The sequence below is a fragment of the Acomys russatus genome, chromosome 13 (assembly GCF_903995435.1).
Source record: "Acomys russatus chromosome 13, mAcoRus1.1, whole genome shotgun sequence".
NCBI lineage: Eukaryota > Metazoa > Chordata > Mammalia > Rodentia > Muridae > Acomys > Acomys russatus.
Genome location: NC_067149.1, coordinates 36300067 through 36320871, shown reverse-complemented (window position 1 = coordinate 36320871; position 20805 = coordinate 36300067). Strand labels below are relative to the sequence as shown.

Here is a 20805-nt window from a genome sequence, read left to right as displayed (position 1 = left end):
AGGCTAGGGAGATGGCTCAGTTGTTTAAAGTGCTTCCTATGCAAGCCTGAGTTTGTTCCCCAGAACTCATGTTAAAAAAGAGACCCTTGGCACCAACCAAGGACAATACAGGCGGTAAACTTTAAACCCCTACCCAGATCTAGCCAATGGGCAGAACAGTCTCCACAGTTGAGTGGAGAGTGTGATATGACTTTCTCACGTACTCTGTGCCTCACATTTGACCATGTCCCCTGGAGGGGGAGACCTGGTGGCACTCAGAGGAAGGACAGCAGGTTACCAAGAAGAGACTTGCTACCCTATGAGCATATACAGGGGGAGGAAATCCCCCTCAGTCACAGTCATAGGGGAGGGGAATAAGGGGAAAAGGGGAGGGAGGGAAGAATGGGAGGACACAAGGGATGGGATAACCATTGAGATGTAACAAGAATAAATTAATAATTAAAAAAAAAAAACCCTTGTGTGACGACAGTGTGTGCCTGTTATCTCAGGGCTGGAGAGGCAGAGACAGGCAGATCCTTTGTGCTGGCTGGCTGACTAGACAGCCTGACCAAATCCACAAGCCTTAAGCCATCGAAAGACCCTGTGGCAAGGAAGAAGGTGGACAGCTCCTGAGGAATGACACTAAAATTGACATTTGGCCTCCATGCACACTGGCAAAAACACATGTCCATACATGAACCCCACCCCAGACCCACTTCCATGGCTCATGTTTGAATACTTGACCCCCTAGTTGGTAGACTGGGAAAGATTACAAAGTATGGCCTTGTTGGAGGAAGTCTGTCACAGGGCCGGGGGCTGGAGGTGCAGAGGTCTTAGGTTTCAAAAGACTAGAGCCATTCCCAGTTTGCTCTCTCTGCCTCCTACATGGGGATCAAGATGTGAGCTCTCAGCTTTATAAATGCTTTATAAATTGCCTTGGTTATGGTGTTTTGTCACAGCAACAGAAAAGCTACTAAGAACCATAATAAATTTGTCCCTTTCATTGTCCACCCAATCAAGACAGCAATACTTCTTTTACTTGCAGAAAAGGACCTCACCATGGTTTGTCAAGGATATGGCTCTTCCTTTTTGCCTACCCCATGGTGTGCTTTCCTTCACCACTGAGACACCTGCACCTTATTTCTTATGTCTACACTATGACTCAGCCTTATCACACCTGATCAAAGGCACCGCCAGAGCCCCAAAGGCCTCCCCGCCTACAGTCTACAGACCTCCCATCCAGTCTACAGAACATGGGTGAATGATGACTTTTCTAGAATGCCTTTGTACAAATCATCTTGGTTCAAAACACTGCAAGCATCTCCTACCAAGGTGAGCAGTCTTCCAGCAATTATTCTGTATAAAATTATCGCCAAATACACATCTACAACACTACAGGCTAAAGCATTTGGGAAACATATGTAGGTTCACTTTGACAGAGATTGATAATCATTCTTTAAGCCTTTCACAAGTCTTTCCATTACGGCACTTTTAATTTTGTTGAACCCAGTATTTCCTATATGAATTTTGTCATTGAGCTTTTTTTTTTTTTTAAATTCCCCACCTAACATTTACCACCATGGGATGATGCTTTAAAAATAAATGTGGGCTTGGAAGGATTTATCGTAGAGTTCAGTGTCCCAGGATTAGTACCTGCCCCAAACACAGGTCCCTTGTCTGTTGCTTCACTTAGGCCTAGGATACCTAAGATAAGCAAAATGCTTTCCCGAGTCTTTTCTAGTTTTACAGTACAGCTTCATAGGGTGTGGTGGCAGGCACTGCAGTCTTACCAGTCTGGAAGGCTGAGGTAGGAAGCTCATGAGTTTGAGGCCAGTATGGGCTACATAGTCAATTTACAATCAGCTTAGGATACACAGAAAGACTGAGTCTAATCTGGTCAGGCAAGACGATTTCAAAACCCAAACCAAAATCACATCAACACAGCTCACAGTTTCAACCCTGCTGCCTTTTTCTGAGCTTATCTTGCCAGAATCCTTGCTGCCTTTGCCATCTGAATACCAACACACAGTTATGTACTACCTTTATTTTTCTATGACACTTCCACTTTTGTACACTCACCTCAGTTTTTTTTTTAAACATGCTTAAAATAGAAACCAAAACCAAAGGAAGGTACTTTGAGACTCCCATGATGCCTTTCGTGTCTGAGTTTTCTCTTATTCTCTCCCAGAAGCCCTATGCCACCTACATCCTTCCCTCAGCCACCATCGTTTCCTAGGCCCCTGGCATCCCTTCAACCATGGTGACAGCATTCCCACGTGTTCCACCGACATCTAGACAGCACACCCTCATTCTCTTCCCCTCTTTCCACGTGCTCTGTCTATGAACACTCCCTCTAACCTCTCCCCTGTTTTCTTTTTCTCTGTGAGCCCTTTGAGAACTTAGTGCTGTGTTAATATTTGATCATTTGATTTACTGGCTAAAAACTTATGGTCCAAACAAACCTTTGGCCAGACTGGCCAAACTAACTTAAACTTTCTCGGCTGTTACCATTTGTGTCTAGCTCCTGGGAGGGATACTCCTGAGGAAAGGGCCTGTTGAGGTCCAAATGATGCCCTGGGAAACTCAATTTACCCTGCAGAGGTCAAAGGAAAATGTCAATCTAACAGTATTTCCCCCCCTTTCTGGATTGAAAACATGGGCCAAGATGCTAGGGACCAAGTGGAAAGCATTCCTATTTGTTCACAAACAAGGCTTGTGCTATAAAGAGAGTCATACTTACATTGAAAGCTCCCAGCAGAAACAGCGTGGGCTGTAACCCAACTGAAAATATCAGTCGTAGGATTGTGGAAGCAATTAAGGCCCGGATGCCGTGGGGCTTGGGCAGAGCAATGACAATTGCCAGAGAGATAAGCATCGCTGTCCACAGGAGGCCTGACCAGTGCGGCTCTAGTGTTCCTGGAAAGACAAATCAGAGTTCTTTGGAATTTGTGTTTTCACGGCATCTAGGTGACAGACTGAGGTAGGGCTGATGACATTTTCTTCAGTTACCTCTCTAAACCATATTGTTATGATCTTCACCTCAAATTCTCAGTTTCAGTGTTTTTAGACTTCTAGGCCATCATTCATGTTTCTTAGGCCCTGAAAATTCTCTAGTCTTCCTGTGTATCTTGGGTTTGGCTGAGACATTACCATTTTTGGTAAGTCATTCCTACTCACAAAGAACTTACAAAGTATTTCCTCCTTTGCTAGTTACCATACTTCCTGGTTATTCTTTTAGGGTCTGGCATGCCAGGGAAGCGCCCTAGCCACTGAGCTACAGTCCCTGCTCAAATGCTGCTAATGCCTTTCTTTCTTCTTTCTTTCTTTTCGTATTTATTTTTATGTGCACTGCTGTTTCGCCTACATGTGTGTCTGTGTGAAGGCACCATGTCCCGTGGAACCAGAATTATAGATAGTTGTGAGCTTCCATGTGATTACTGGGAATTGAACCAGGGTCTTCTGGAAGAGCTGGCAGTACTCTGAGACATTCCCCTAGCCCCAAATGCTGCTTTTTTTCTAACCATTATTTTACTTGTCTGTCCTCTGTCTAGACTTCAGATTTCTTGAGAAAAGTACCTGGCAAGGACGAGACACCAGATTCTTATTCAACAAATAAAACTCACCTGTAGGTCATAACTCAATCCTGGAGAAGGAGGAGCTGGAAGCCTAAACTGACTTTCTATTTAAAAATATTCAAAGCAAAACTGCAGGTTCCATGGCTCAATTTGATTTCCTCAAGGGAAGGAGGAAGGCAACTTCTGGCTGTTGAGTATCATCTACAGTTAGATTACCCTTGCAGTCAACCAGCTTCGACCAGTTTTTGCCATCTCTTGCTATTTCAGGTTCTATTTAGAGTGTCCCACGAGATGTCTTGGTTATATAACATGAAGCAACGTGGCTAAAAATACAGTTCTGTAAAACACTCATTAAAAAAAACCCACCCCTATTGCAAATGCTGTCACATTTTGAGTCTCCCTCAGATGTAAACAAGCAGAGCTACATGATTCAGGACACTTATATAAAGGAGTTTTTCTTCTTTAGAATGTCCAGGAGTAAAGCACAGCCCAGGAAGAAGTAATGATGCAGACGGCTGCTCTTTCTCCAGCTAAGTCACACCTACCCAGAGGCATCTTCTCTTCAACAACTGTAACCCTAGAGCCAGCCACTTGCCTTTTTTTCACTTTCAATATCCATAAGAAAGAAAAGCTGATTAAAAATGGGCACAGTGTGGCAGCTCAGATCTCTAGTATCTATGCTCACTTTGAGTGGGAGTGATGGCTCTCCTGTAATCCCAGTGAGTGGGAGGCAGAGACTGGGAATCCCCTGAGCAAGCTAGCTAGGCAGACTAGCTTGGACTCAAGTGAGAGACCCTGCCTCAATATATAAAGTGAATAGTGATTAAGGAGGACATGCAATGTTAATCTTGGGCCTCTACACATATACATATACACATGTGCTAGGACACATGTGACCATACATACCACATACACAGAAAGAAAGAAAGAAAGAAAGAAAGAAAGAAAGAAAGAAAGAAAGAAAGAAAGAAAGAAAGAAAGGGTCACAAAGGCACATAAGGTTTGAAGAAACTTAAAATGTGGATTCTCTCTCCTCATTAATTATCATTTATTCAGCCCCCTATATCAATCTGTGGGGTTGGTGTAGTATCTGTACTTTAAAGGCAATTCAGTTTTTAATGTATTTTCTCCAAAGTGCCCTAATAAATGGCTAGAAGTTATATGCCTCTAATGTTAATAGTCTTCAGCTACTGTTAAAAAATATATTCACTGTAAGCATAGATCAAGAATTTTGGCAGTTTGTTGTCATATGAACATCACAGGATATTGTCACCACAATCAAGACATGGCTCACTCTGACAAACATGAGCACACTGACAGACTTCCTGGAGCTCTTCGCAGCTTGTGTGCTGCCCCACTCCCTACTCCTGGCTACCACGAGCACTTTCTGTTTCTCTAATCTTGCTCTTCTCATGAAAATGGAAAAATAATTGTATTACTAGGTAGTCTTTTGTGTGACTAATGCTGATAACTCCCACTTCATTGTTTTTATTGCTGAGCAATGGTCCATACTACGGATGTATCACAATTTACAATTTATTTACACAATACACGAATGGATATTTGTGGTTATCTCAGTGTGAGATACTGGGAGTGATGCTGCTCGAACATTCAAGGGCAAATCTTGGAGTGGAATTGGTGCTATAATTTCTTTTGGATAAATACAGGGATGGAGACTATTGGTTCTTATATAGAATGTGCAATTTTGTGAGATATTGCCATACTGTTTACCAAGGAGATTTAGTCCTTGATATTGACAGTATTTTGTGATTCAGCCATTTTAGCAGGTCTGTAGAAATATATCACTGTTCTATTTTGTCTTTCACTGGCAAGAAGATTGGCTATCTTCTCATGTAATGTACCTACTGGTCATTCTTGATCTTCTTTTGTTAATTATTTGAGCAAATACTTTGCCCATTCTTTTAATGGGGTATTCTTTCTATTACAGTGTTTTATGTATTCATATCCTGTATATAATTCTTGATATGTTCAGGTATATGCTTTGGTAATAATTTCTCCTATTTTCTGGCTTACCTTTCATTTTCATAAATGTTCAATAGCCAATTTAATCTGACTTCTTTTCATACTAGTAGCTCTGGCTGTTGTACAACTTTTTGGGCTTGAACTCACAGAGATCTACCTGACTTTGCCTTTCATGTACTGGGATTAAAAATGTCATACCATAGGCTGGAGAGATGGCTCAGAAGTTAAGAGCATTGGCTGATCTTCCAAAGGTCCTGAGCTCAATTCCCAGCAACCACATGGTGGCTCACAACCATCTATAATGAGATATAGTGCCCTCTTTTGGCATGCAGTGTAAAAAAATATCACCAAGGCTGGCTTTTAACAGATTCTCAAAGTCTTTACCATAAATGTGGCCAGTACAATACTTGCACCTAAGTCCTGAAGAGGCCAAAGTAAGGACCTGCTCTTTCCCTACTGTTAAGAAGGTACTGAAAACTAGTGCTAGACTCCAAGTGACTGGGTCTAGAAAGAAATCTTGGAGACAGCTGGAGAAATGTGCATTTGGACTATTACAGGGTTTACTGTTAGTTTTGTTACATATGATAATGGCATGGTGGTTATATATATATTTTAAAATATGCTTATCAGCTAGAGGCACACTGAAATATTTATGGTCAAAACAACAAAATGTCTAAACTTCTCTAAAATGTTTCAAAAATACAGTAGGGGGCTAGAGGAAACAAGTTTAGCAAAATGCTAATTGTTCAAGCTGGGCTGATGCACATGGCAGTTTGTCATGCTGTTCCTTCTCCTCATGAATAAGTTAAAAATTTCCAATAAGAAAGTTTAAGGACCCATACTCTTTTTACTTGAGCCATCATGGCACCCTCACAAATTAAGCAGTATCTGACTCTGCATCAGTGCTGTGCTTTCCACAGGCGACTCAGTGGGCTGGGAAAATGATTTTGAAAAGGAGCTTTTAAGGCCACTGCTGCCCTTGGCTGTGAAGGTCTTGTAAGCCACAGAACTACAGCACTGTACAAAGTAAGGTTGTTATACACATTTAAGAGTACATTTTAGCAATCCTATTTTTAGGATGCAAGAAACTGTGATGCAAACATACACAGAAAATTTTATTTTGGAAGTGCTGGAGATCAAATTCTGGCCTTGGTCATGCTTGGCACCTACAAAGTCTAATGCATACTGATCTCACATTGGCATTTTCAGTCCAATAAATGAGATCTGTTTGCTGAGCAGTATGCAAGCAATCATTTTCCTGAAAACAGCTAGTGCTGAACACATAAAATTTCATGGCACATGTTACAAATGTTAAGCATTCACTCTAATGGTAAACTGCTGCTTCCAAGGTAACTTCAGTGTCCATGTCATGGAAGGGGATTCATAGGTTGGATCAGTCTCAGGAGCTCTAACACTGCTTTCCAGGAAATCCATTGGCATGAAGTTCTAAAGCCAAACCTTGTGATCTGCAGGCTCACGAAGGTGGGTGCCATACCCAGAATGCTCCATAGAGCTCAGCAATCACACCATTCAAGGGGTCTCAGATTTAATGGGTAAGAGATAGGCTTCTACAACTATTTTGTCAGAAACTTCTAGGTATTTCTGTAACCACATCAAAGCCTCGACATCCTCACTGTGTCAGCATCTAGTAATACAGGGAACATCAAGGAGTAACCAAAGAGGCCTGTACAAAGTCACATGATCAGTAGCCAGAAAATCCATGTCTAGCATTCCACAGTGTGAAGGCTAATACTGAAGGGTGAGAGATTTCAACTCACTGTCCCCAGACAGTGAATCAGGGTGAATCATTAAGATCTGTTTGAAATATCTTTAGAGCAATGGAGGGCACATGAGAGCACATCTAAAGAAATGGCTGGGTAATCTGCTGAGATGGACATGGGAAACTTCTCTGACTCTCTTACTGCTCCCACCTCCACTGAATAGCATCCTGGTTAAGGCAGATCTCCCGCCCCCCCCCCCCCCCCCCCGCCGAGGAAAATCAAATCATTTCAAACACAAATATTCATGCCCTCCTGATGTGGCCTGTGTTAGCATCATGTTTTGGAGATGAAGTGACCACTCAAATGGTGCCTTCCACATACGTTAAGTCCAAACAGAAACGTTACATCCTCGCAACGGTATGCAGCATCATACAACTTTGAAGTTGGCCCTCAAATACATTTTCGTTACACATGTGCTGCTTAGATCTATGACTGGGATATTCAGTTCAAGTACTCTCAGTGTTTTTCTGGGTCTGATTTGGGGGCTTCTTGAGCTTCCCATTAAGTTTGTATAGGAGGCTACAGGCAGTTGTTATACCTAAAGACAAAATGTTGTGCAAAAAGCTCCAATGAAAACATTAGCTTAAACAACCTCTCTGTGTACTGTGGCACATGGGACTGGGAACATGGCTTTGTGAGCATTTGCCCAGTATTCACAAGGCCTTGGACTGCATCCCTAATATGGTGAAGAGAGGGAGGACATGAGTGTCTAACAGAAGAGGAGCCTTTCATGTCTGCCACCAGAACCCCACAATGTCAGTGCCTTTAAATAGCAGTTATCAACTTGAAGGACTTCCAATAGAAAAATGTTGTCCTAAACTGTTTGTCTTTTCTCTTTAAAACATGTAGAAGGCGGCTCATGTGGATGACTGGAAGGAGATGGTGGGTGGGGGAATCCAGGAATGGTAGCAGACAGATCTCCATAGTCTAAACATTCAAAGAGGACTAGCTACAGTCTCAAGACCTGCCTCACCTATGACCCACAAAACGGAAAAGAAAAATTCCAAAGGTTTCTTACAGTCTTCAGTCTGAAAACCATTCCAGAAGCATGGTATGGCAAATCATACTGTGGACTGATTCTAAGACCAGCGCTGCCACTAACTAACTTAGTCTGCTGTCTCTCTCAACTTCTCAGACATGTGTTTCCCTACATATGTAAGACACGGGGCTTAAGACAATTTCTGACAGGCTCTATATCTAGCTCCTCCTTGACTTAAAACTAGATCTTAAGTAAAAGCTACTATTTCATCTTATCTGAAAAAGCATAACTGGGATCCTAAATGGGACCCATGGTTTCAGTGATAGGATTTAAGACCAAAGTTAAATTTTCTTGATTGGTGATTGACATGGAAAGACACAGGTCCCTGCGGGTGATTTGACCCCTGGGTGAGTAGTCATGGGCATTCAAAATTAGGATTTTTAGGCTTTAGAATATTTTTTCTTTTTAAAAATAAGATTTTAATAACACTTTACTTTTAACCTGGATACCAATGAGATTACCTAGCATTTAATTTGCTTTAGAAAAAAAAATCCCCAAACCAAAAACAAGTGTGTGTGTTTTCTACAAAGTTCTGTTAGCAGAATCAAAAAGTAGGCTGAGCAAGCCAGGAAGCAACTCTCTTCCATGGCCTCTGCTTCATTTGGTTCCTGCCTCCAGGTTCCTGCCCTGATTTCCTTGAATAATGAACTATGATGTGGAAGTGTGAGCTGTACTAAACCTTTTCTTTGCCAAGAGGCTTACTATGCTTTATCATGGCAATAGAAACCCTAAGGAATACAGCCTGGCACCAGAGCGCTGAAGCAGGAGAGGAGGCTCCTGTGTTCCAGGCCAGCTTGTACTATCTAGGAAGACTTGTGTCTCAAAAAGACAAAGCAAAATACTTAAATAAAGAAAGGTTAACATCCGGGCATGGCGGCACATCCTAGCACTTGGGAGGCAGAGGCAGGCAGATCGCTGTGACTGCGAGGCCAGCCTGGTCCACATAGTGAGTCCATGACAGCCAAGGTTACACATAGAATCCCTGTCTCAAAAAAAAAAAAAGGTTGAAAAGAAGGAAGAAAGAAAGGTATGGTTACCTCCCCGCACTCCTTTAAATGGGTAGAAAAATGCCACCAGCAGGTTCATCAGGACGGCCAGGTTGAAGGAAATGCTGCTCCAAAAAGACATGTTTCGGGCACACCAGTACAAGACAGGCTGGGCTGTGGAAACATAAAGCCTGTTAGGCTGTTGATGACTACATGTCAGAGCCCTAGAATTTGGCAAGGCCCTTCCTTCTGCTAACACCCACAAGTCTCCTTTTGTTCCCAGATGTGACCACAACAGTAAAAACCACAATTTGCCTCAGAGCTGGAACACAGTGACATGACATTGGGTCATTGGAGAACTCACTAACAGAGGACTCATTGGGGTCCAAGGAAGAAGAGAAGGGCAAAGCCTGGGCCATCTAAAAGTCCTGCATGCCCCAGTCAGCTCCACCAGTTATAGAATCTGAGGTTATCTAGAGTTCATACACTGAGATTGTGGTTCTCTCCTAGACTTTCAGTACCAGATGCGATGCCCAGAGAGACCCAAGAATTCAATTAGCCCTTTAGAAATGTCAAGGAGACAGAACATTCAGAGTTGGCCCAGCTGAGCCTCTGACTGGGCCTGGTACCATTTTCTTGGCTTAAAACACTCCATTAATCCCCCAGTGCAGGACAGCTACCCCTTTTCACCACTGAGTTGCTTGTCTTTTCCCTCAAATGGTACATTTGATCTCAAAACCAAGGAACCAGGGACAGCAGGTGGCTGACCATGGTCAGCAGTGGAGTTCACATTCCCAAAGGCTCCGGGAGAGAAAGGGTATGATGCAAAGCTACTACAACAGGGCAGGGAACTCTTTGCACACTGCCACCTTCTTAAGCCATTGCTTCCGACAGTTGACTTGATGCCACAGATGTCATAGAAGTAACTGAAGTGGCCATACCAGAGACAGCTTACACAAAACAGTCTTATTAGATGCTGATCCCTCCTCTCTGGGTCAAAGCACAGGATATGTGAGACCAGCATCTCTATCATGGACCACTTCCCCACCAGCGAGATTGTCACAGAACTTTAGGACAGCAGCCCAATGACAAATCCAATGACCCTCTAATGGTGCCTGCAACAGAAGCCAAACCTTTGGAAACTTTCATCCGAAGAAAGTAATGGCACAATTAAAGAGGTTTCTGGGTAATGTAGTAATTGTTGATATCATGTTGGAACTTGGTCACAGGCAATGTTTCAAAACTATTGAGTTACAGAGCTATGAGCAGTCGTCTAAGTTGAAATTCTTCATCTTAAAAAAGAAGAGAAATCAATGCCCAGAAATGGAAGGAAGGATTTGCGATCTCATTTCCCCAATTAGTGATCATTTGGAGTCATTAAAAGGGGTAAAGACAGATGGCCAATTCAGGGGCTGACTGAATCCAGTCAACTTCCAGGTAGCAATTTAGTATTTTGTAAAATAACTGGGAAACAAAATTGCATACTTTGAGACAGGGTCTCATGTAGTATAGGCTAGACTCAAACCAACTCTGCAGGTGAGGGTGACCTCAGTCTTCTTGCCCTCTCACTTCTTCACTGAGTGCAGGATGATAGCTGGGCTTCCCTGTGCCTAGTTTTATATGGTGCTGAAGATCAAATCCAGGGCTTCCTGCACACTAGGCAAGTACTGCAGAACGGAGCCACATCCCTAGCCTGCTGAAGCAAACTGGAGAGGAAGGTGCGACGGGCTGGAATCCACTTTTGATATACATAACAAAAGCACCCCAAAAGAACAGGCGAGGTTGAATAGTAGGAAGCTGGAGGCTTTCTGCTGAGGCTGAGGGACAGGTTCAGGGAGATTAATGGCCTCTCCACACTTATGTATGCATAAGAGCTCATAAGAAGTCCAGGAAAAATACAAGAAGCTAGCAGAAATCATGATGGTCCATGGAAGCCAGAATTCCCTGCGTGGGAACATGTCCCCTTCAGTACAGCTGCAGTAAATGGCCTTTAACTAGGGCATATAGTTTACTAATAAATCTAATTTCCCAAACCTGACACTATTTATACTCTCGTTTTGAATCTGAACAAATGAATAATCAGCCCTGTAGCCTACACAGTTGTTTATTGAGGTAGAAGCTAAAGGCCCACAATATCCTTACACTTCCTGTGGTATATGGAGCTATGTGCCACCTTTCTCCAAACCTTTCTCTCACTTCCCTTCCCCTCATCTGCAGCTCCTCCAATTCCAATCTAGTGGTAGTTCCCACAAACACACTGTGCCCTTCAGCTTCCACATACTCCCTTTATTGTGATACAGACCTCCTCACTCTTGGATGTAACTCTTTCTTTGATGGAATACCCTAAGAGGGGCAGCTAATTACACTGTCCTGAGTATGGCTGTATCTAGGTTATGCTTCTAATCTGCAGAAGATACTTCATGTGCTGGCATGAGGTTTCTAAGAGCAGGTCATAAAAACTCTGTGGCTTTCTCCTTACTCTCGCTCTTCAATCACTGACTTTAAAGAAAGCAACAGTTGTGTCAGGAGGACATCTGAGACTCGTTGGAAAGGGATATGTGCAGAAAGAAAGAATCCCGTGATTCCAGAGCTATTAGAGCACATTACAAAGTGGATTCGTCAGGGCCAGGCAAATGCTCAGATGACAGCAGCTCTGATGGTAACTCAGTGGCTACCTAGTGAAAGACCCTGAGCTGTAGCTATCCAGCTAAGTCATTTCTGACCACAGGAAACATAAGAAAAGGAGCATTTGTTGATTTAAGCCACTGTGTTTTGGGAATGATTAAAGCAATTAACAGGCTTTCTATGCTAAGCAAAACAATGCTCATTCAAATGTCCCAGACCTCAGTCTTCAGTTTGTGAACGTGTTATGTTACACCACAAAAGAGATTCACAGAGTCTTTGAGGTAAGAGAAGGAGGTAAAGACTCAATCAGAGGGACACAGCTTGGAAAAGGCTCTCCTTGACATCGCTGGCTTTGAAAATGGAGAAAGGTTCATAGCTCAGAAATACAGGTAGCTTTTAGCTTTAACATGCTGGAGGTTGTAGCATGAACACACCCTACCTATAACTTGATTTCTAACTCAGGGAGGATCTCACCAGACTCCTCATGTCCAGAATAGTAAGGCAGTACATTTACATTGGGGTAAGGATCAGAGTTCGTGGCAGTTTGTTATAGTAGCAGTAGGCAATGGAACACACCACCCCATCTCCTGATCTTCTAGGCTGTGGCTACTCAAATTCCGCCTCCCTGTGAGATGTTAGCACCATCCATCCTCTTCTTTCAAGTCTTCGTTTCCCATACTTCTATAACCTGTCATTGCTTGATTATAACCCTAATCATAATCAACTTCATCTCATAGCCACTTAAAGATATACTTGTGTTATCTGTTTCTGTACAGATCGTTAGTTCCCACAGGAAGAAATACACACATTGCCAGATCCCCCACTGTACCTTGTAGCAAGTTCTCTTTTACTAAGGACTGTAATTTAGCCACACTACGGCAATAAGGCAGAATGCCAGCACCCAAGACAGACATAAACAACTGCTTCGAGAGCATGTCTTGGTCACATTGGCTCCCAGCTGTTGCTTTAAGGAAACGGGGCTTCTATGGATGACTTAGGACTCCACACAAGCAGCATTTCCCATCTTTAATGCGATAAACAAGAAAGAAAATTCCAAGCAAGAAGTGGTCAGCATAAGCAGCTCTATCTGTGCTTCCTTTTGCACTATCTTCTAGGTACCACAGCCTGGAATCTTCTCTTCACTAGACATATGATCTCCAGGTGTCAGAAAGGGATGGCCTAAAAGATGTGTACACATAGGAGGGTGTGTGCATGCATATGTGTTTCAAGAAGAAAGCAGGAAAGGGTTTCTGGAGAGCAAATCAAATTGGGCATTTAATTCTTGAATAATTAAATCACTTGTAGAATAAAACTAATTTCTTTTAAAAAGCAGATTTCTGTATTTTATGTGCATGGGTGTGTAGCTTGTGTGTATGTGTGTGTACCACACAATGCCTAGTACTCAAATAGGCCAAAAGAGGGTGTCAGATCCCTTGGAACTGGAGTTACAGATGGTTGTGAGTGGCCAGGCAGGTGCCAGGAAGTGAACTTAGCTCCTCTGCAAAAGCAGCCAGGGCTCTTAGCCACCAGCCCATCCCTCCAGCCCCATAATGATTTAACACTAGAAAACACTAACATCAGTAGCCATATAGAGAACAAGCTACTGACTTCCCATTACACCCAGCAAGACCGTCACTGACATCAGCCATCGCTAAGTCAGCCTCACAAACATGACAGAAAAGTCTTCCCTACACACTTGGTAGAAAAAAACTACTTAGTGAAAAGCGATGTGTTCTATTTTAATGCTGCTTCTAATGAGTACATCTCTCCCCTTTCTAAATAATTGGACTGTTTAATTCACTTATTATTTTCCACTTTTCTCCTAGTAGATAGCTTTGAAGGCAATTAAAAATTTTCAGATGACAAGTAGAGTTTTCAAACTTCCTTAAAACAAACACTATTTTTTTTTCTCAAAAAACAGAAAGACCGAAATAAGATAAGGCATTAGCTATACTTCAAGGAAAATCTTGAGACAATGAGATGGCCACTCTGGGATAAATGAATCTTCACTGGCCACCAGAGAGCTGAGGGTCTAGGAATAGTTGAGTTGCCTGCCTGCATCCGCAGAAGCGGTGGATGGTGCAAGTGAAAGACAGCCCTCCTCCCTCTCCTTGGTGCCGAGGACCTGGTACTACCTTGATTGTACAATTCTTTGCCATGTGTGAACCCCCAGGCGTGCCAGGGAAATGAGGAAGAAGGCAGACAAGGCAAGCCCGGTAAGGAAGGCAGGCCTGGCTCTGCTCAGACTGGCAGGGACCGGAGATAGCACAAGAAGTCCCGGAAACTGTTCTCTGACATAGTTCTCCCCTGCCCCAGCCACACCCTGCGAAAGAAAGAAAGACAAGAAAAGAGAAAAGAAAGAAAGAAGAAAGAAGAAAGAAGAAAAAAGAAAGAAAAAGAAGAAAGAAAGAAAGAAAGAAAGAAAGAAAGAAAGAAAGAAAGAGAAAGAAAGAAAAAGAAAGAAAGAAAAAAAAAAGAATCTGGCTCCCAACTCACACACAAATTAAGCATGATCCTTTCAAAGTTGGTTACAACAGCTGCTGCCAAGCACACTGCTGGTGCTGAAGGATCACATTAAAACGCTAATGAAAACTGGGAGCTGAGAAGCCCTCTGGGGAAGCGCTATAAATGTGTCTAAGACGAGTAATCTCCATTTGATTTGGCTGGGCTTTGCCACAAGACCTGCTGGTGAGCAATGCTGCATCTTAGCACAGCAAACAATTGCACTGCCTATAAAATGACAGGGAGGTTTGAACCCGAACTACTCCGTCAGAGGGAAAAGAGAAGAGTCTCAGGAACAGGTGTGCCAGTCTTCATTCTCAGCCTAAGGGAGCCATCCTGTGCAGGAAAAGGCTTGGCCTTTTCTGTATCTAATTGGTTCTCTGAGGCACTCTGAGTCACCCTTGAAGCCCCTGGACCAATCAAATCAAATGCTGCATGAACATAGCCCATTTAGAACCCTTAGATTGGTCCCATATATCGAAACACAGAAGTTCCCTATATGCAGAAAGGGACACCACCACCAACTCTTCCCAAATTGATTCTGCTTGGCGGTACGCACACTACCCAGGCCAAGCGAGAAGCGCCAGAGCTGAACAATTCCCAGAGTGTGTCCAGGCTCTAGGACTCACCTCGGAGTTTCTTCTGCCAATTCATTTCGTTAAAGAGGTCCTCGGAGCGCAGGAAGAAATCATTGATCTTACTGCCTTGCTCATCCCTCTCCGTGGTGTAATATATTCTCAGTTTTGATTCCTTAGTCAGGAATTCACAGATGCTGGGCACAGGGAAGACAATCTGTTCCATTGTCCTGTCCAGTCTAACAATCTAGGGTTGAAGTGGAGGGGAAGCAGTTATTCTCAAAGCCTTTTATGAGGACTCTTTTGCTTTGCTATTGGCAGTGAACTTGGAGTTCAAGGCTCAGGATAATGTGAATCTGTCTGATTTGAAAGCCCTCAGCTGGTGTGTGTGCGCGCGCACATGCACACACATGTGTGTCTGTGCCTTTGTGCATGCACACACTAGACACAAAAGTTTTGTTAAGTCTGTAACAATTTATATAACCTCATACTCCATATAAATATGACCAACTTCCCCCTATACTATCTTAATACTTCTCCACCTTTAAATACTAGTTTTAATTTTGTGACTGTAACATAAAATAGTCACCTTTAAAAGAACCACTAGAATCATAAACTTATTATAGTTACACTCTATATATTCCCAAGGTACTTTAAGTGACTCCGCTGTGACACGATGGGTGAACAGTGTATAGCCTTGACTAGATACTGCTGAAGTGCTTGTCTGGACAAACAACTGATAAGCTTAAAGACAAGCAGCACCATTTCACAGGCTAACAAGCTCAGCCTAGGTAAAACTCTCAGTAGCAACCAACACTGACACTGTATAGTGTAAAAATTATTTGATGAAAATGAACAGATGGGAAACACATTCCTCCTTTTCCTTTAAATATGATCAGATTTCATCTCAAGCAATTTATACAAAGTTTTGTTAGAACATTCAGCTGAGGCTAGTACTGTACAGTGGAACTTTCTACAATGATGGAGTCATTGTGTGTCCGAGAGGACAGGCACTAGCCACAGGGGCCACTGGGAGATAGGCACATGCAGTTATTACGAATTAGCAACAGAACAAGTATTGCACCTGATTTTGATGTAACAGGCATGGCTTGATGGCTGTCATACTAGATAGGGCAATGTTGGGGCACAGAATAAGCCTCACCCATTATTTATTCATTTATTTTTTCTCAGATAGTAAAGACTAGATTAGCCCTGGAGAGGAACTTCTAGAACAGAACTTTGCTTTGACACTATAGTTGCAATGACCTCCTACATCTTGTCATAATGTCCAGAATGCATGATCCCTGAACCACAATGACAGTTGCCTCTGGGAGGGTACCAGTGCTCCTTAGACTGGTTTTGTGGGGCTGCAGGAGTGGACATCTGCAGGTTTCCTTCCTTCTCTCCTTCCATGGCTGTCTCCAGAGTAGTGTGTTTCCAATTTTAGGATGCTGTACTAAGTCACAGTTTCAAGGAGAGAGTTCTAAAAGGCCACAAGCTGTAGCACACCAGAGACTTGGCCTCTTGGCCTTTTACAGTCTTCCACAGAAGCTGAGGAGGTCAGCTAAGCCCAGGGATGACGCCCTGGACAGGAAGAGCTTGCTCCCTCTCTCAATACCTTTGTTCCCTGATGGGGCAAGAGAGGTGACTCAGGCTCGGCCGTGGTGGGAAATGCTTGTGGAGGTCAGACAGGTTCTCACAGTTCTGACTCCATATGTACAGAGGTACAAGGTCTCTACACCACAGCCTCCTGAATCTAGCTGGAGCTCAGGTGGGGGGCTTCAGAATCTCTTTGATGTCAGAATGGTTTTGGTTCAAAGCCAACCTGGCTTAACTGGAAGTGTAGTGTGTGGTTAGCACGTAGAACATGCCTGGGACGAGGACCTGCTCTACACATTTGCTATGAAAGTCGCCACCAGCTTCACACAGCCTAGCGTCTGGGACCGTTTGTTCCTTCGCCTAGCACAAAAGAGATTCAGGAGGAAAAGGGAGGGGAGAGGAAGACCTCTGGCAAGAATTGTGTTCTATGGCTAAAGGCTGAGAAGTCCAGAGTCTGCTCGCAAAGCCTCAAGCAGCTATGACACAGCACCACGGATTTGCATACATAACCTGCAGGGGAATCTAAGGGAGGGTCCTGGCCAGCCAAGGGCAGAACTCAGAGACTGGCAATAGTTTTACATTTTTCATTGTTTAAGCAGACTTAGCAGTGGGAGTCAGGAGGACCGAAGAGCATTCCTTCTCTACCCCTAGTGGTAGGAGACTTTGTACATGCTCTTTTATTTTCATCCGGCTTTAGTCTCCTCTCAACTGGGCCAAAGAGTTAGACAATACCTCCTGATTCTGTTCGTCTTCAACATTCTGCACTGCCAAGCTTGTCTCATCGAGGACGCAGAGGACAGAGTTGGCCTTTTGGCTAAGTTTCTGGCCATGATAAATAAATCCACACTGAGTTCACATACATTTGGCATGGCTGACAAGTTGGTGAGATGAAGCATTTCTTCGGGACTACCTGCAGGGCTGAGATGGCAGGTAAGAAGAGACTCCTGAAGAGCCTCTACCCAGAATGTCCTTCTACCCAACGAGTCTCTTAGGGCTTCCAAATCCCTCTTCTGATATTGGTAGTAAAGTCATTAGCAAAAGAAGGTACAGCATTCTGAGTACCCGGACCCTGACACCAGACACGTTTCCTTTCAGATGCTAAGAGACAATGCAGTGGATAGACTGTGCACCCCATATTCAGGGGTCACACAGCCTGGGACTAAAACTCCAGTTGTGACACTGAGAGGGGGAGAAGTGTGCATCCTCACTGAGCCTTATTGAAGATCTCTTCCATTTGCCATGTAGAGATGGTGCCACACACTTCAGGAGGCCAGTGAGTGTGTTGTCCTGTTTAAAATGCATAGAGGATGGTGAGGCCCACATGGGTGAAACGCCAGCAGTTTCCACTGTTCCAAGGATAAAGTGCAAACTTCTTTCCAGGACAGTGTGTCAGCTTTGAATGTTCTGTGCTGTTTCCTCTCCTTAACTCAGCACCATTTCCACTTTGACTCAATTGATTCCAGCTGCACCCCTTACCTGTGGTCTTCCTTGTAGAAGTCAGAAAAGCTTCTCCCTCTTGGGACTGCTTATTTCAGTCTTCTGTTCTTTCACTCTGTATCTGGATGCCATTTCTTCACAACAGACTTCCTAGGCCACCACTATAATCTACAGTAGGTCCCTCTGCTAGATTTCATGTGAGTATATGTTCATATGTGCAGGTGGGGTCCAGTGTGCATATGCATAGGGCAGGTGGAGTCTACCTTGGTATCCTTTTCAGGCACTTTGCCCCTGTTCATTTCCCTCTTTCTTTTTGGAGGCAAGGTCTCTTATTAACCAAAGTAGGTCATGCAAGCCCAGACAGCAACTTGCCTCTGCCTCCCCAGCACTGGGATTATAGTGCCTGACACTACTCCTAATTTTTTAATGTGGGTTCTGGGAACTAAGTTGGGTCCTTCTGCTTGCAGAGCAAATGCTTTATCAACTGAGCTACCTACCTCCGCAGTCCCACCCCCTTGCTTTAGGAGCTGACCTGACATTGCCATTACCTCTATGTGGATCTGATCCGTGTGCATCTCCAGAGCTCTGGGCCTTAAGCAGGAATCATGATAGCTTTGGCTACCACACGAAATCTAGTGCCTAATGGGGGAACCTAGTAAATAGGAAGCACCCCAACATTTTTATTGCTTGGAGTGGTGAGAACACCCTTGGTATGGGGCACCATATGCCAAAGGTCTAGGCCTTGCTGCCCAAGCTCTCCCTGTTCGTGGCTTGACTGTTTTCTCCCCACTTACCTCGATCTGTGCTGTGTGCTTCGCGTAGAACTCCAGAGCTTCATCGCCATCCACCTGGCCTCCGGGTTTCAGCATGGTTTGAAGCTCTTTGTTATGCCGAGCCAACTAGAACACAAGCAAAGAGAAACTGGGAGTCAGTGGTTGTAAGAGCCACTTTCAAACTCTGTTTATTTTTTTGAGACAGGGTCACCTGTATTGCACGCTGGCCCTGACCTTGCTATGCACCTGGGGGTGACATTAAACTTTTGATGCTCTTGCCACTTCCTCTAGAGTTCTGGTGTCACAGATGTACAGCACCACAACCAAGGCTGTTTGGATGCTAGGGAAGCACTCTGTCAATTGAGCTCTCTCCACAGCTTTTCTGAGTTTACATAAACAATTCAAAGTGACCAGCAGTACGCCAAAGGCCAAGGTACCACGCAAGAGGCTTGCTCCCTTCTACTCAGCTCCGCTTTGCACAGAGGCTATTTTGGGAGTCTGGCAATGAAAGAAGCTGCATGGCACAGCTTATGCCCATGGAGGATCCTCCTTTTTCCTGATTTCTTAAGCCAGGCAGGAGGGACATGAAATTTTCTGTGCACTCCCATTAAGCCTCCATTCTGGGACTATTCAGAAACCCTTTCAGATGCTAGGTGCTAAGAACGGAGGCAATGTGGGACAGGGGAGTGTTTGAAATCCGTCAGTAGGTATGCTAGGGCAGGACCTGGCAACTCCAGGCCTCTTGCCTTCATCGTGCTACACCCAGGTCCCATGCCCAACTTTAAAAGGGGCTAAAGAAAGGACATGCCAGTCTCTAGCTGGGCTACAGCTTGCCCATCCCCACCCAAAAAGTGAAGACACCCCAGTATACCCAAGGAAGAAGCAACTTCAAAAACCCAGCCACTTGGGAAGAGATTATGAAATATGACATTTTGGTGTCAGGGCAGAAAGTATCACCCAGAAAGGCAAACAAAAGGAAATTGTAAGGACAGGTTCCCACAGATCCCCAAACGTGATAGGCAAGGAAGCTCAAGTTTATTTCTTTAGGTTGTTAAGAGAGATTCATTAGTATTTATAAAATGCCTAAGACTCTTTCTCAGCGGCTCCAGACCAAGCATCCAGTATCATTGCTCAAGGCATGGGGATTTCCAAGGCTGTGACCTACCACACTGGGAAAATGGCAGAGTCCTGGAACTCAGGCCCTTAAGGCAGGTGGCCAAACACACCTGCAAGCCACGTTCACATGGGTACAACCAGTACTAGGAGAAAGCTTTCCAGGAAGAGCCAGTCTCAGGACACCTCCAGCTCAGAATGCTGGTATGGGCAAGAGAGAGAGGGCTGTACCTGGTGAGCAAGGATGTAGATGTTGTGGCCCACATTCCTGGGGGAAGCAGCTCCATCTTCACCATTCTCCCCATCCTCAAATTCCACTTCACCTTGCATGTAGGCTTTCTTGATCACCTCCACCTTTGAGAAGGGGCAAGAGAACACATCTCCTGACTCACAGCTGACACATCTACAGCTTAGACAGCTGTCCCTACTTCTGGGCAGATACTGCTCACCAAGGACTATATCCAGTCTCACCAGGCATGGATGGAGCTGTAGACTTCTTAATTATCATGATCCTGGCAGTGGGCACCAAATTCACTGACAGGACAAGTTCATTCACTTTACCTGGACCAACACATTCAATGGCTCGTTCATATCCCTCTGCTTAGAAGTCAATGGTGGTTATTAAAAAACACCTTGACTGAGGGACAAAATGGGTTGGTAAGATGGTAGTTCAATGGCTAAAAGGGTTTTTGCTATGCAAGCTGAAGACCCGAGCCTGAATCCAGGAACTCACAGAGGAAAAAGCAAGCTTGTTTTTCATTTCTAATTCCTCACCCCCCACCACCATGTATGAATGCAGAGACATACATCACCACCACCAGCACCCTTGAAAAGTGCA

The 20805-nt window shown here is 44.0% G+C and overlaps 1 protein-coding gene across 1 annotated transcript in view; it reads right to left on the bottom strand.

Annotated features, from left to right (window-relative positions):
- Itpr1 (inositol 1,4,5-trisphosphate receptor type 1) overlaps positions 1-20805 on the bottom strand; it is a 333498-nt gene that overhangs the window by 40452 nt on the left and 272241 nt on the right. The window contains exons 50-54 of the mRNA XM_051155019.1: positions 20199-20321; positions 18876-18980; positions 15100-15292; positions 9395-9517; positions 2720-2895 (exon numbers count right to left, since the gene is read on the bottom strand). Of these exons, the coding sequence (XP_051010976.1) occupies positions 2720-2895; positions 9395-9517; positions 15100-15292; positions 18876-18980; positions 20199-20321 (720 nt within the window). The remainder of the gene's footprint in view (positions 1-2719; positions 2896-9394; positions 9518-15099; positions 15293-18875; positions 18981-20198; positions 20322-20805) is intronic.